At 39.2% G+C, this 16917-nt stretch overlaps 1 protein-coding gene across 7 annotated transcripts in view; it reads right to left on the reverse strand.

Annotated features, from left to right (window-relative positions):
• Nucleotides 1-16917, reverse strand: part of ETV1 (ETS variant transcription factor 1) — a 64121-nt gene that overhangs the window by 5438 nt on the left and 41766 nt on the right. For 6 of the 7 annotated variants that reach the window (XM_086614363.1, XM_009988249.2, XM_009988248.2 and 3 more), the window contains 4 exons: nucleotides 6895-6962; nucleotide 6830; nucleotides 4452-4520; nucleotides 1231-1400 (listed from right to left, as the gene is read on the reverse strand). In XM_086614363.1, coding sequence (XP_086470489.1) covers nucleotides 1231-1400; nucleotides 4452-4520; nucleotide 6830; nucleotides 6895-6962 — 308 coding nt within the window. The remainder of the gene's footprint in view (nucleotides 1-1230; nucleotides 1401-4451; nucleotides 4521-6829; nucleotides 6831-6894; nucleotides 6963-16917) is intronic. The other variant, XM_009988250.2, reaches the window with a different exon arrangement.

Here is a 16917-nt window from a genome sequence, read left to right on the forward strand (position 1 = left end):
CTGCCATGGTGATCAGCACTAGTGCAGAGGATGCTCGGACAAACGAGAGCCGGCACACGGGTCCTTGCAGCAACCTGCGCCTCAGCCAGACCACGTCGGGAAGGAAAGGGACATCAGTCCTGTCGCCATCTCCAACCACTCTATCACCCCCTTAGGGCTGCTGGCAGATGATGTAACTTAAATGCAAGAAAGCTTTCCGATTGCTTAAGCCAGCAGACGGATAACAAACAGCAGAAATAGCTCGTGGAACGCAGAAGCAGCCTTACACCTCCAAACCTTCCTCCTCAGCTCTAACTCAGAGAGGACCCTGACAGAAAATTTGCTGCGGCGTCCTCTATTACCCAACCCTGTTCAAGGCGTAAAAAGGTAAACCAGGATGATATTGGTTTTTGACAACCCTAATCAAATAATCCACATCAGCATTACAATAAAATTCAAGCACACCAGATTTTCAAACAGTTTCCATGGCTGTTTAGAACACAGCTATTTAGAATTTAATGTTGCCTAGTCCAAAAAAGTTTAAGTAATAAAATGTTCAATTTATTCCTGTTCATCACACAAGTGAACTAAGTCATGCTTCAGCAAATGTTCATGAATACAAGTAATTTTATCTACCCCACGAGTCCTTCATGGTTCAGGGGAGCTGTGCATGTGCATGAGTGTTTGCAAGCCTAGTATCTAAGTGTGCACTAAACAATCTAACGATACAGATAAGAAGGAACACTGGATAAGGCTTTAAAAAGAGGGGAGTTCATACAATTTTGATAGGATTTTACTGCCCAACTATCTCAACCTCCTCTTTTGCCATCTGTCAGACTTAAGGTCTTTCACTCTACAGCCTAAAAGCTCCAAGTTCTCACATCTTCACACTGAAAAATATTTGGTGTTGAAAGACTATTCAGGGACAAATTTTCAAAGGATTTTGGAAGTCAGCTGTATTCATGAAGCAGTTTGGTTCTGAAAAATCCAGGCCCCACAATCAATGCTGAGTATTTTGTAACTCTAGTACTTGCAGTATTTTAGTATTTTGCGGGATGAGGAAATTAAGCCTATGCTTAACCATACTTCCGTCCTAACTGAAGCCCTTCCCTTGCTCTCCCTCTCTGTCACTCTTCTAAAGTGCTATTGAAGCATAATATTGAAGGAAAACAAGGCCTAAGTCTGAAATAGCACTATTAAACTGGCAGGACAGGGCAGCAGATGTCAGGGCACACTGTCTGTCTGACCCACCTCCTCCGGCTCGATCAGCTTGAATTCCATGCCTCGGCCGGTCCACGCTATGAAGTGGGAGTTTGATGGGTCATCAAGAAGAGCTACCAAGAACTGCCACAGCTGAAGAGAGCCTCGCCGTTGATACGTGGGTCCCTCGCGGTACATGCCTGGCTCCTGTTTGACGTCACCTGCACGGAACAGCAATGTCAGACGAGCAATGTGCAAAAACCATCGTCACTCGGTTTGTCAGATAAATTGGCAAAGCAATCGTTAGGGATCATAAAACAGAGGGAAAGAATTCTTACTACCTAGCCACCCACAAATACAACATTCTCCTGTCTGCTGTTAATTGTAAACACTCTTACAATAACATATTCATGTACTAAAAAGTACCTAAATTCAGCCATGATTTATGGGAGTCTCCGTAAGACTATCCCCATTTACTCCTGATAAATGCAAATCTCACTTGCAAACTGTTTTGCAATATCCTCTATCTGAAAAAGCATGAACTATTTTTTTAAGCAACTCTGATGTCTGAAGAACCGCGTTTGTGTGCTATACTTTGCACAAGCTCCAGTTTTGGAAATGTAACGTATGCTTCATAAAGCTGCAAAACCCTATTGAGTGAAACTTCTTTTGCATGCAAATGCTTCTAAGGAAAATTTGACAAAGTATTTGACTTGGACTTAAACAGCATGTGCTTTACGGATAGGTATGCAAATCCTGCAGATATGAGAGTTCCTCTGTGGCATATTGGAATTGCATATAAGCACATATTACTTTTACTGATATCTACATATTAGATTAGTATTCCCCCTGAAAAGCAGTAAGTTAATTTTTCCAAAATTCCAAATCCAAAGGAAGCTTTTAACAAACAATAATAATATTCTGCTAGTTGTTCCACAAACTGCCAATGAAAGACCATTCTGCTACACTCATACTGTGTCTCTGTTGTTTTTAAATCATATTCACACTAAACAACTCATGTAAACAACAACAGTTGAAAGGTCCGATGCCAAAGCAAACAATATTTTTTTCTGCACATAATGACTGCAATTCTTGATATGCAAGTGAAACTCCTCGTTTCAACTACCAGAACGGTGATACTCTCTAGTAAGCAGTGTGACCTGTTTAATACGCAAAGCCAGGACTTTACATTTAACCACAACATTAGGATGCTCTGATGGTCATTACAGAACAGCTCCGTGTAGTGAAAGCAAGAAGAATAATAATACTAAAAATGAAGCACTTCCTTTTGTAATCAGGAAAGAAAATTGAGTAAATAGCTGCGGAAAACAAATAAGTCAACACAAGGCTTTCTGGTTTATGTGAGGTTCAAGTTCCAGTCCTGAAAGGCCTCCTTTTTCAAGGACAGGATTTTTCTTTTAATGATAGCTGAGCAATGCACAAATAGCAAGTGCAGTATTACAGAGAATCGGATTCTTTGCCTGTGCTGATCTTTGATTTCAAATGAAGCAGCTGAGAATCTACTGCTGAAACATCAAGACTAGCCCTGGGCTTATCCCACTTTTGCTTTACTGGCCAAAGCATGATGACACATCTGCTACTTTTTCCTCAAAAGTCATAATGCTACAAGTATAAACACACCTATTTGCACCACAACATCAATCCTCTAGAGCACAAGGTGTTCCCTCAATGGACAGTCATAGAAGCTAGGAGCAGACTGCTTGCTTTGCAAGCACACAAATATTTCCAAATATTTATTTCTTTTATTTGTATTTCTTTTCCATTTTCATTTCCTTCCCTGTACAAAACCCAAACAAACAAAAAGGATTTTCAAGACAGACATAGACAAACGCTACTCCAGAAGAGTTTTAACTTCGTGTAGTACAGAGTCTGATCCTATTCCTGTAAATGTAAATATGAATTTGCCACTGACACTGATCAGAACAGTTTAGGTCCACAATCATTTCTGGGGAAGAAAAAAACCTGACACAATGTGCTTTAAAAAAAAGAGGGGGGGAAGCAAACATTCCAAAGCCAGGGTATAAAGTAGATTTTCAATCAATCACCCATTCAGTAAACATGTCAATCCAGTGACAATGCAATACTGCATTGAGCAATCTTCAGTCCAGCCTAATATTATTTAAAATTCTCTATTTATTTCTTGCTATTCCTTACCAACCCTGGAATGTACATGATACTTCCGTTGGAGGAATGTACAATTCTTTGGGTTAGTTTCATTTTAGAGTCTCCCATTCTTCAGCAAACATAACAACTGCTGCTAGACACACGATAGTTTTGAAATCCACATAAGTGATTCTCAGGGGAAAACAAACAAAATAATGCAGGAGAAAAATCCCAAGAGTACTCCAGCTCTACTTTTAGCTATAGTCAAAGCACTATTCACAAGTTTATCAGAAAGTATCTAATCTTTCCTGCTAAAATAAATAAAGCTGGACACATGCACCCTAACACAAAGAAGCCACTCTAGCAAATTTAAGTAATTGGTTTCCAAATTACCTCCCAAAGTTGCAGACTAACAGAGTCACTGGCAAGAAATACTGAGTCCATCTACTTTGTCTATAATGAAATAAATCTGAAATCAACTGAGTTACACCAGGAAACTGATTTTACATCAGAGTAACTGAGGATAATTTGGGCCATTTATTTTAATTGACCTCAGAATCCCTCTTAAAAAAAAAAAAGTCTATTGTAATGGGTAGTGTTGTGAAAAGATCATCAATTTATTATCAATGTCACTGAAAAATAAACTACTAGTACAATGTTTAACGTAGTGCAAATACACTGACAAAACCAAAAACGCCCTATACGCTCACTCCCCGCTACTCATCACTTCACAGGCAGCGAGTCAAGAGGCTTCATCCCCAGTAAAACCAAAGCTGCTGCTTTCTCTGCTCTTTCGCTAATTACAAGAACATCTTTCATTAAATCTCAAACAACAAGCAGTATGTGATCGTCAGTGCAATGGAAATCCTCCTATTACTTCTCAACAGTACAGGAACTGAGCTCCTCTGCTGCAACTCTTGATGCAGCATCTTTTGCTGGCAAAAGTCATATGACATCCTATTGAAAAGGAGATTTTGGTTTCAAGAGACAAAGGTCAGCTTTGGTTGGGCGCACTGCAAATGGTGTGTTAAGGAATCCTAAATTGAAACGTTACTGAGCTTTTTTGATCAGCAACAGAGAAAAGTCCCTCATCTCTTCCTTTTTCATCTCCCCATACAAGGAAAAAAAAGAGGATGTGTCATACATACCATCAAACTTCTCTGGAACAACACAAGTGTCATCATAAAACTGCCTAGGTCCCTTTTCATACATACAGCCTGTAAGTTAAAAAGAAAAAGGTATGTATATAAGAGATGCATGGAGAAAGAAGAGATCATAGGCTTAACGCCAAAGGGAACACTAAGTCATAGAGGAATCAGATTAATATCCCACATCCTTTATACACCGCCCAACTGCAACATTTTGGTCTCAGTACAGGGGTGTTTAATTAATGTGTGCATTCCCAAAAGACTGTTAATCTCCACCTGCAAAAATGAAAAAGCACCCATTTTTCTCTATGATTTATTCAGAAATGTTTGTCTCATTTCCTGTTTGAACTAGCATGGCTTTGACTTTTAACCATTAGCTCCTACGGGTCTTCGCCCTGCAAGACTAAAAACGTGCTACTAGGTATTTCTTCTCGATGCTCCCAGAAGTCACCCCCCTTGATGTTTCTTCCAATTAAGATAATTCTGTAAAGTTTATTTTTTATTGTTAAGACACTCTTTGCAACCCTGCATTCTTTCTAGCACTCTATTCTGTACACACTCCTACTTTTCAGTATTATGTCAATGTTTTACTTAACCAGAACTGTACTGAATGCCAGTATCAGCCACACCAGTGCTACTTAACGAGACAAAACATCTCCTCTTCCCCTGTCTCACTATGACTCTCCTTTTGACTGTACAAATATTACAGAAGGCCTTTTTGCCATACAGTTGCAATGTTTGGTTGGGCTGGTTTTCGCACTGTGAGGCTGAGGAGGAGGAGGCCCATTAAATAATTTTTTCCAATATAGTTTCCCAGTTCCATAGGCCTGGTCTATATTCAGCATATTAAAAACACATTTTGTTTAATGTGCCCAGATTACCAAACAATTCAAAATGTTTTGTGTGACTGCCCTGTCCTGCCCGTTATTTACCACTCTATCTTTGTGCCATAAAGTTATCTATTAACTTTGTTCCGTATCTTTACTGAAAGTGTTGAATAGCAACACTCCTGATATCAATTCCTACAGAACTATAATAGAAACAATCCATTCAGAGATGATTGCCCAGTGACAACCACTTTTAGATCTGTCATTTGGCCAGGTCTTAATGTATTTGATGTGTACTTTATTGATACTGCTTTGTGCTAACTTCTTAATCAGAATGTAATGCAGTGGCAAACTGAATGCCATAAAAAGTCTAACTATATGACACAAGTATCTTTATCAATCAAACTTTTAATCTCAGCAAAGAATAGAATCAGATGACCTTTATTCCATAAAATCTTGTTGACTGATTTCCAAATACAGAAAACAAATATTTATCGAACATTACTGGGTTTTCTACGTCATTCATAACAATTTTACCACCTCCAAGTACATATGAGTGCATGACATGACTAAGATTGTTTTTTCTCCCATCTAGACTGTGATTACAACTCAAATCTATTGACTTTAGCCCTGCAGTTTGTGGACTTTTCCCTGATGTCTTTCATCTCCCATATCAAGCTTCTATACTTCATATAATTTCATATACCACGACTTACAAAATTTCCATCTCCTGTTTCAACCGCTTTGTTAAATATTATTTTTTATTTCTATTTTCTGCCTTTATTCCACACTAGAAGCACTTGAGCTTTTAGCCAGATTTGTTATCTTTCCAGTAGTGTCTTTTCACTAGTGAATGAAGTCTTGCTAGAGAACTTTGATTCATACATCTGTCTGAATTCTCATCAATTTCAAAAACAACTTCCCTCATGTTTGTGAAATTTGGCCCTTGGGGAAAAAAAAAAAAACAAAACCCTAAACAAACAAACAAACAAACAAACAAACACATATTGACAAGAAAGATACACCAGAGCAGGAGCGGAAGGTACAAGGTACAACCTCTCTTTCAGTGGTCATTTTTTCTTAGTTTCGTTTGCCTTCTTATTATTAATGCATATAAAGTGCTTTTACACAGAATTATTAAATTTGACAATGAACTAAGCTCTGCCCTACTGAAGTCAATGAGAGTTTTGGAGCACCAAAACATCGCAAAAGCCATAACAAAAGGAAAAGCCAAAAACCTTTACTGAAAACTTTTTAAAGTATAAAATGGATTACTTAACAGTTAACTGAGCCTGTCACACCAATAGTCTGGAAAATATCACTTGAGCCGAATAGGTGAAATGGACACATTTTTAAGCGTCTCTTCCCTTCAACTGTTAGAGGCCTTGAAAAGCAGAATATTCATAATAAAATTTCTTCTATCCTCATCAACCTGTGGCACTAGAATAAGCTACAAAAAAAATCAGAGCATCAGAAACTCAAGACTGAGAAGAGAAAGAAAGATGATGCGATTCTTCCCAGCTGCGGAATTAAACCAGTGAACCCCAAAACCCTCCAGTTTTTTTAATTTTTCATCTTTCTCTCGTATAAAAGCAATACATAATAGAAAACTTAACTTCTGTTCTGTTTGGGTGAGCCAGGAAGCCTTCTTGCCTCATGTAAATGGAATGGCAGCTAGGCACTTCTGAAAGGAGAAGACGACAATGCTAGTCAAAAGACTGTCTGGAATTAAAGGTGTGCAGGTTATCAATGAGACAGGCTGCAGGCAGAGGAGCAACAAACAGGACACAAGTTACGGCAAGGGGGAACCTGTCAACACATAGTCAGCATTTCAGAGCATTGCGCACAAGGCATGGAGGAGGAGAAAATCATAATGTGAGGATCATAGATCCCATCTAAAAAAGGCGCTTGAACTCAAATCCTTACTGTAATCAACTTTGCTAAAAGCTGACTCCCATGACAATCATGCTTTAGACCATTCACAGACCAAAAAATCCACATAAGACAGTATGAATATTTTAATCGCTGTGCTTTTATATTTATCTTTATAAGTAATTCAACCTAACATTTGCAATCAATTATACAGAAAAGCCTGCCAATCATACCGGAGACTTATAAACTCTACATAAACACAACGAATGTCAGAGTGAATTTAGAGTAGGATATTGCTTTTTAGACTCAGGTTAACGATTTGAAGGGTTAATAAAATTTTCTGCAATTGCTAAGCATTTAATCTAGGAATTCAGATGCATCATTTCGCCCTCCACCTGTATATCCTTAAACAAAGACACATCCCTCAAAAAAAATCAGTGCACGTGTTCTAAGTAATACAGACATTTATTTGCCATTCCCCACCTCTACTCAAATATGCAAGAAGGACGAGAAAACCCAAACAGAATTAATGAAAATGGTGTTCTTTAAATGTCTTTCCGTTTTTCCCGTGTCTTGCACTGTCCCCAAGTAGCCACATCCTGTGTGCAGGGACTTGCAAACAGAAATACACCAAAATGTTTGCCCTTCTGGACCGTGTTTAACCCACCTCTTGGATATCAAAAGTCTTGCTTAACAAGTCTATTTGATCTTGTGATAAACTCCTACCCTTAGCTATGCAATCTGTTACCAGTAACTTGTAACTCTTTAAGCGATGCAAACAGAAGTCGAAAGAGCAGACGTTATTTTTCCAACACTGCCTACAGACTCTTTCAGACTGTGATTTCAAATTTCACTGTTCCCTGACTAGTGATGAGTATCAAAGATTTAGCAGGATAAGAAAATGAAGTTTTACACTGACTTCACAAAACAAGTGAAACACAGGGCAGTAATAAGTTTCTTCTAACAATCTCTTGCACATCTGTGACAAACTTTTCATTACCTCCTCTCTCGATGAAATACTCAGTGTCTGCCTGCTCAGGCCTTGAGAATCTCTAACGTCTCAGGCAGCTATTCAGAGCAACCACAGGAACCGGTGATTCAGTGATCACACAAGTCAAGTATAGCTCTGTAGACTAGAAGTCAAGGCTACAAGTAGTGGTTCACCTGCAAGGAATCACTCATGTTACTAAGTAGATTGAATTTTAGGGAGAATGGAAAAATCTGCGTAAAAAAAAGAGGAAGCTGGAGAACTGAAACAGATGCTATTTTCTATTTTAGGTAAAAATTCACTAGTATTGGCAGCAAACCCCTTTTTGACTCATGAACTCCACTCCTGCAAAGTGATACAGCAGAGCATACGGAATAAAGAATTGCACACACATCCAAGAAGTCATGCTCTTAGCCAATTTAGGGTTTCATCTCCCATGCTCCTAAGTCAATTATAATTAACATCTGGAGTCTTTTTAAAGCGAGCATTGTTTGTACCAACATTACTTAATCTTCTGGTTAGCTTGTGCTTAAACAGTCCACAGAGGACCGAAAAATACAGCAAGGAAGAGTTTATTTCTCGTAAAGTAACTAGAGTCTTGTTATCCTAAAGTGCTATCAGTTAATTTATGACTATCAGAGTGGGTCAGACTCTAATCAAATTGTAGAAACATTTCCAAAGTGATTATTCAATCAAATGACTAACATGGTTAATTAGGAGCCATAAACATTGCTCTGAAGTTCATCAAAGTAATGACTTGCCCAGAAAAATTACTGCTAATTAAATTGCCTGCTGCTTTCATTTCTACCTTATCTAATAAAAAGTTCAACCAATGAAATTTAGCATTGCAGTTTTAAATTGTACTAAATGCTTGACTAAGACCCAGAAGTATTTTTACTAGCTAAGCGATGCTACTTCAAAAGAAAACACTGTAGAGCAGAAATTACAGGGCAATTATATGTTTTCTTCTCCTTAAAGCATTGTTTCAAGACAACAAATGAGATATAATTAGCCATAAAATACTTCCAGGGTAGGATCCAAGTGTTTGAGGTGACTGATTCTATCACCTTTTAGCAATTTTTAGTCTTTGAAGAAAACTGTGCCTGGATTTAGGACACTCAACAAGCTTATTTCTGATTTTTAGTGAAGTAATTCACATTGTAACGTTACATCATCTCAAGAACAGCAGAGTCCCATTAAGAAAAAAACAAACTAACTACAAATACGGAGACGTAAAAAAAATAATTTATCTTTTATTATTAATTTGGAATACTTAGAGGTCATTCTTCATTGCTCCTCTTGCTAACAGTAACATAGCAGTCATCTTAAAACAATGAATATGGCCTTATATCATATTGATTTGATATAACTTTTTTCCCAGCAGGTGTTATTTTAAAATTGTGTGTAATCTAGACACTGCAGAAATGCCTTCTCATCTGGGAACGTCACAGAGAAAAATACTGGAAATAGGCTCTGTTGTGCCTTAATCAAAATACATCAAAGCAGAAAAAGCCCAAACAGACTTCCCCAGGACAAGAAAAATCTGCTGCTGAATTTAGCAGTCACAAGTTCTTGGTTTCAATATTGAGTAAGATAGTTGAGTGGTCCCTTGGTAAGCAAGTATTTTATATTAATTACCGTATCAGAATTTAAAGGGTAAGTTACACAGGGCTGAGACAACCTAGAAGTGGCTCCTTAAATCCTCTTTTTTAATTGTTTTTCAGACAAAGACCAGGTTTCAGACCCATTATCACACTCTGCACAGAAACAAGACAGGTGAGACACATGGAAGACGAAGCTTCCACGGGCAACGGGATGAAGTGAGCGTCTTCTCCTGAGTGAAGCAGAGCAAAGCAGGAACTGGAAACCTGAAACAGGATTTATTCTTCAGCTGCTCCTGCGGTTCTGACCTTACGTAGCCTTCCTGACTAAGGACACGTTGTTACATTACACCCTAACTCTGAATTACTTTTTAGTTCACTTTATCGACACCATCTGAAGATTTGGAGGCCTACGGCACTGCCCATGCCCATGTTCCTGTGACAAAGCACAGTGCGATACAGAGGTATTGCATTACATACGTGCATGTGCCGAGAGATGGGAGACCAAGGTTTAGCAGGTGCGCAGTCTTCAACGGGCTGGGTGACGAAGTTGAACTACCCGCCTGGCCTTGATCCCTGCGTGGCAGTTCAGGTGAACGGTACAGTGTACTGTGAGCAGCTGCCTTAAGCACCAAGCCTGCCTACAAGTAATAGAATCATGGAATCATAGAATTATTTAGATTGGAAAAGACTTTTAAGATGATGAGTCCAACCGTCAACCTAACACTGCCAAGTCCAGAATACCTCCAGCGATGGTGACTCAGCTGCTTCCCTGGGCAGCCTGTTCCAATGCTCAACAACCCTTTCGGTTCGAAAATTTTTCCTAATATCCAATCTAAACCTCTCCAGGCACAACTTAAGGCCATCTCCTCTTATCCTATCACTTGTTGATTGGGAGAAGAGACTAACACCCACCTCGCTACAACCTCCTTTCAGGTAGCTGTAGAGAGCAATAAGGTCTCCCCTGAGCCTCCTTTTCTCCAGACTAAACAACCCCAGTTCTCTCAGCCACTCCTCATAAGACTTGTTCTCTAGACCCTTCACCAGCTTCACTGCCCTTCTTTGGACACGCACCAGCACCTCAGTGTCTTTCCTGTAGTGAGGGGCCCAAAGCTGAGCACGGTATTCGAGGTGCAGCCTCACCAGTACAGAGTAGAGGGGACAACCACTTCCCTAGTCCTGCTGGCCACACTATTTCTGACACGAGCCAGGATGCTATTGGCCTTCTTGGCCACCTGGGCACACTGCTGGCTCATACTCAGCCAGCTGTCAACTAATACCCCTCAGGTCCTTCTCTGCCAGAAAGCTTTCCAGCCACTCTTCCCCAAGCCTTTGGGTCCAAGGTTCAACCCCTTCCCCAAGCCTTTCCCTGTTGCACAGGGACCCAAGTGCGGGACCCAACACTTGGCCTTGTTGGATCACATACAACTGGCCTTAGCCCATCGATCCTGCCACTCAACTTCATCTCGAAGTCGCTCAAATTCATCAAACACCTCCTTCAACTCATACATGAAACTTGTCTCCTTCCTTACAGGTGTAAAACAAAGAGAAGACACTAAAACTGGAACCTTCTTACTATTTGTCCACCTACTTCTCCGATTTACACTTTATTACAAACTAAGTCATATTAAGAACAGAAGCAGTTCCCAGTGAATACAGCCAGTCCTGTAATTTAACTTACACCATATCCTCCTCAATGGTCCTTTTGGTCTGAAAAGTAATTACACTGTCTTTGGCTCCTTATTTCAGCAATTCAGAGTTGGCATATCTACACCAACAGACTTAAATGTGCTGTGCCACTTGTCTTCCCATAGCCAAGAAATACAGCACATGTAGATTCTTTCCCTTTGTGCTACTGGGCCCAGAAGGGCATGCACAAGCCCCTCGGGTAGCTGGGACCAACCTAGCTCCCAGGTGCCACGTGCCAGGCTGACTCTGTGCCACACGCACAGCGAGTACACCAGCCCTCCCTTCAGTGCCTTGCAGGGCTTTGCCGCGTACTTCCTTGTGTAATTCGAGCATTTCTCTGATACACGGACAGATGGGTTGGTTTTTACCAACCATTTCTCTGATACACGGAGAGGGAGAGGTTTTTACCAAGTGCAGAGACAAAGGTAGCCTTTGTAAAATAAAATGTTTGAGCTAGAACACATCTTACTTTCGGCTTCTGACTTGCTAACATCACAATCACACTGCAAGTAACTTTTCTCCTCATGGATTTCCAAGAGCACTGACAAATTGTTTACAAAGGAGCGCTTCATCCATCACTGAAACATATTTAGTCTCATATTTAGCTGTTTACCACTACTGAGAAGCTCTGACCAGCTCAAGGGTGAAGAGCAATACAGAAATCACTGGAAAACAGGCTGGGCTGTTAGGTAAGAAAGGCAATTCTTCAAAATAGATCACAACAAGTGACTAAGGTGACACCAGGCATCACTAAGAAAAATCCTTGATCTGTGTTTTGCAGGAAGAAGTACCAAATGACTCTTTTTGGTCATGAAATCTATGATTTTGTAAACATGCAGAACACATTTAGATTAAAACTCGTATGTCTCTACAAAAAGAAACATTCAAGTAGAAATATTAGAACTAATGACAATCTCCTTAAACAGGAATTGCTTGAGCATATTTCACAACTCAAATGCTGATGGATCAGGTTTTAGTTCAACCACCTTTAAAAGCACTATGCCCTCAGAAGCTATGTAATAATTATAACAGAGTCCCACAAATTGGTAAAATCCTAGCAATATAAAAGTCAGCATTATTTTTTCATTAGCAGGTTCAGCATGAAAAATGTAGGTGCGCTGAAGTACATGGGTGAAAATAGTCACTATCTTCTCTAAAAATCAAACTAAAAATGAAATATTCTTTTCCCAAATCACGATGCAGTTCAAAAACATTCAGAATGGAAGTTTTTATTCTTCATTTTGTCTGTCACTAACCCTCGTACCAGTAACTAGAAAAAAAATATGTCTAGAAGTATGCACACTCAGAGATATACACACATTCCCTTCTAACAAATAGCTAATTCACTTTTTTTAAGTTTAATTTCTTACATTTCAGTTGACAAAAACCTACCGGAGAACTAGATATGGCCGCATCAGCTCATATCTAAGCAGAATTATTACACACATACAGAAAGAAAACCTTAAGCAAACAGCTTCCTTTCCACAACTTTGGTTTTTAGATCTATGACAACATCTAATGCATTTTCTGAGACCAGATGTCAACAGCCTGTCTAGGCGATGTGTAACTTCTTATACAGCAGAACAGGAAAACAAAGGCTCATACATTCAGCTCTGAATCGAAATTCCACATGGGGCTGATCTTTTGAGCATACTTTAAAATCATGTATTTGCTTTTATTAACCTCAATAACTGTAAAATGTATTTTAAACATCGCTTCCCTTTGAATTCAACAAAAGACAGCAGTATTTTCTCTCCCTCCCTCCTTTTGTTGGTAATCTTACTGCAAAAAATGTCTGTGTTGCTTTTTCTCCCCCGCCCCATCCCCTGCCTGTAAAATCGAAGTTGGACAAACACTGCACGGCTGAAGTGACATATTTGAATGGAATTCAGACCAACCAGTTCCTGTTTATGTTTCTGATTTGAGAATGTAGCCTTCTCATTCACTATACATTAGAAACACACCAAGGCCATAAACGGTGTCCGGTTACAGGCAGGCAGGGCCAAGGAGCATTAATCATTACTTTAAGGCAACTGGCAAAAGCAGCAGCTGAGGGAACACTACACCCTTCAGCTCCGCATAAATGGACATTCCAGGGTTTGGCGTGTGTGGGTTTGTTGTTTTTTTTTTTTTTTTCCCTTTCCCCTTCAGCATCCATTTTATGAATGAAACTTCAGGCTGCACAGAGTCCATTCATATAAAAGCTATGCTCACAGGGCTCAGTCTCTCGGGATCAATCGGTCTTGGGTAAGGCTGATGTGATTGGTTTAAGGCAGTCTTCAGCCTTCCATTACTGATTTAAAATGCAGCCTCTGTCCATTTGACCTGCGTTAATGCACAAAGAGTAAATCCAGACTGCGCTCTCAATCCTCAAATCAAATCATTAGCCAGTGCCACTTACTGTAACTGTAGATTTAGAGGGTATTTATCCATTTCTTTGAAAAATAGGGACTGCAGGACAATTTTTCAGATCATATTGTCTACTTCGAAAGGAAAAATAGATGTATGGTCTCCTGCCTATATGCTCACATTAACTTGATATTCAGGTTTTCCTTTGTTCATGAAGATAGTATTACAAAATGAATTCTATTTTAACTACGGATTTCTTTCAGACAGAGTTAGTGAATAGAGGATATCAGCTAGATGGGAAGAAAGTGAAAAGTTAAAATTCTGCCTTTCATAGCAATCTTCTGAAGCCTAGGTTTCCCAAGTTTCACCCTCAGATGCTCTTATTTTCTACTGTCGTACCATCCAACAGCAGATTTGTGTTCATGTGTTTTAAGAGCAAGTACAAAGTGCAGTGCAGCTTAACTACTGAACAAAATCCACTCTCCTTCACTGAAGCAACACAGCAAAGACAAGCTTCTGAAACAAGAGGGTGAAATATTTTAAACCACAGAAGAGAGACTTGGGAAAACCACAAAATCAAAAACAAGGAGGGGAGACTTAAACCTACCGAACTCAAGAGCAAACACCTATCCCTTCTCCTCTCCTGCCTTTATGACAGCCAGATTTTCATTGAGAACAAGTGTATTGCTGTGTGGAAGAATTTCTTTAAGACCATAAGGAGATGCAGTTTGGAAATGCACATACTGAAGCACCATATCCAGGAAAAGGATGGAGTCAGTTCTGTTTCACAGAGCATTTTATAAAACTATGTTTGAAAATACTGCAAATATTTGCAGCCTGAGGGGGAAAAAAAGGGGGGGGGGGGGGGGGGGAGGGGAAAGAAAAAGAAAACCTAGAGAGAATTTGAGGAAAAGATTAAGCAGCTGGAGGATTTATGAGGCAAGATCTCAATGAGTCACAGAGACAGACTAAGAGTATACATGCGAACTGTCTACAGAGATTTAGAGGTGCTACATTAATACCAAGGAATTGTTTAGGATGAGCCAAAGAGGTGTAGCTATGAGCAAGGGAGTGGAACTGATCAAAGGGAAAATTTAGGCTTATGATCAAGAAATATTTCTTAACTGTGAAGTCTATTAATCTGTGAAATAATCTCCCAAGGGAATAATAGTAGTAATAATACTTAGCACTCATACAGCACTTTACATTTTCAAAGCACTGTACAAAAATTAGCCAATATAATTCAAGACAGCAGTAGAAGCACCAGGAGTTGTGTCATTTTAAATGCTGCACTGGTCAATGTACTAGAGAACATCCTGGAAAAAGCAAACCCGCACTGACTCTGACTGACAAGATTTCTTTTTTACATTCATACTAGCATCTCCAAATGTCTAAGTAGTACAATAGAATATCCAACTGTTGTTTAAAAAATGAAAGGAAAAAAAAAAAGCAATCTGCAAATAAATGGACTTCCAATAAATAAATAATTTTTTTTCCCCCCTTGAAATTTTACTTCAACACATTCTCTTATGCTGTTCTGCAAACTCCCAAATTTAAGGATGTCAGTTGATCTCTAGGGAAGAATGTGCTACTAGAGATCTCTTTCCATGTAAACTCACATTGATTTGCTTTTCAAAAAACACATTAGGTCTTTGAAAGGACTCTTGCTTTTTATTCTGTTCCCAGTCATTAGGTAAATACACATTCATAACATGGATGGTAAAACGCCAACAACATGCTACATCAGTCAGAGCAAACTTAGGAGGTTAAGAAGTGTCATAATTACAACTTCCTGGGCAACCTTGACACAACTCCTTTGTTGCAAATAAATTATGATACAGCCTTTTGCCTTGGAACTCTTGTTTCTTGAATGCACAGATCAAAACTGGGGGAGGGAGAGCCACGCTGTAAACAGATTTGCAGGTGGAGCCCCTGTTTCATCTGTTACAGAGGCAGAAGTTGTGTACTTAATGAGGCAGAATATTTCAAGAAAGCAAAAGATGACCTCAAGATTAATACAGCTGAATGGTCAATTTTAGACCCCAACAAAGCCCATTCCAGCCCCAACGAAGTTTTCCAAAGTAGTCACGTCGCTTCTGTCAGACTTTTTGTATTATGCATTTCTTGTTTTTGCAGTGCTTCAACAGGGACTCTAATCTGATGTTCCTGTACTTCCTCGCCTAGAAATAGAAAGAAAGCCCCTAGGAGCTAAGCCTTGAAAATCTGTAATACATAATGTTCTTTTAAAATTATCTAGTCCTAACTGGGTACTCAAAATAAACAGGTATATACAGCTGATGTGTGTCTCTGCCTCTTCTCATCCCTCTGAACAGAGGGGCAGCTCTCCATCCTTTCTCACATGCCAACACAAGGTATTTATTGCTTGTGAGGCCTCAAGAATTAAAGCAATGAACAACTCAGAAAGCAAGACATGGAGGCTAACAATTCTGTCTGGATAGTTCATTCTTTAAGTGATGTGACTAGTATCTTGGAAGAAAACTTTGGAAGTGACAAGGAGAGAATCCAAATTTCCTAAGGTCCATTCAAGCGTATTATTCGTGAGGCTACTCTGAAATGTAACTGTGAGAAAAGCCCTACTAATGCCTCTAACCCGCTCAGGAAAGACTGAATCTATCTAGATTTCAAAAGATAAATTCCTGGCAATCAGGAATAAGTACGTGCAAGCAACAATTCCTCCTCTACTTATCTCCCAAAGATCTGGTCACAAAAGAACTTTCCAACTAAAATAACTACTTCAATTGGGCAAAACAAAACATGGCATTTAAATTTAATAACTTAAAATGTAATTTTAAAACTAGATTTTTAGTATTAATTGATAACACACACAGCGAGAGTCATACCTTAGTATATTTGCAAATATGCTACATTAAGTAGAGAGGATCAAGCCTGCAAAGATCCTGCTTAAAAATAAATCCCAGAATAAATGAGGTATCTCAAGTTTGGCCTTTTGTTTAAGTACCTGAATACATGAACTGAATTCTAGAAATGTTAACTGTACAGGAATGCCCACTATTAGCGCTTGTAAACAAAGGTCTTGGGAAGCCTTCTGTAGTATATTCATTAATGATGCAAAATCTCACAGCTCTGCATGTTCTTGGCTGCATCTTTGTGCTTAAAGT

Source organism: Tauraco erythrolophus, chromosome 7 (genome assembly GCF_009769465.1).
Source record: "Tauraco erythrolophus isolate bTauEry1 chromosome 7, bTauEry1.pri, whole genome shotgun sequence".
Classification (NCBI taxonomy): domain Eukaryota; kingdom Metazoa; phylum Chordata; class Aves; order Musophagiformes; family Musophagidae; genus Tauraco; species Tauraco erythrolophus.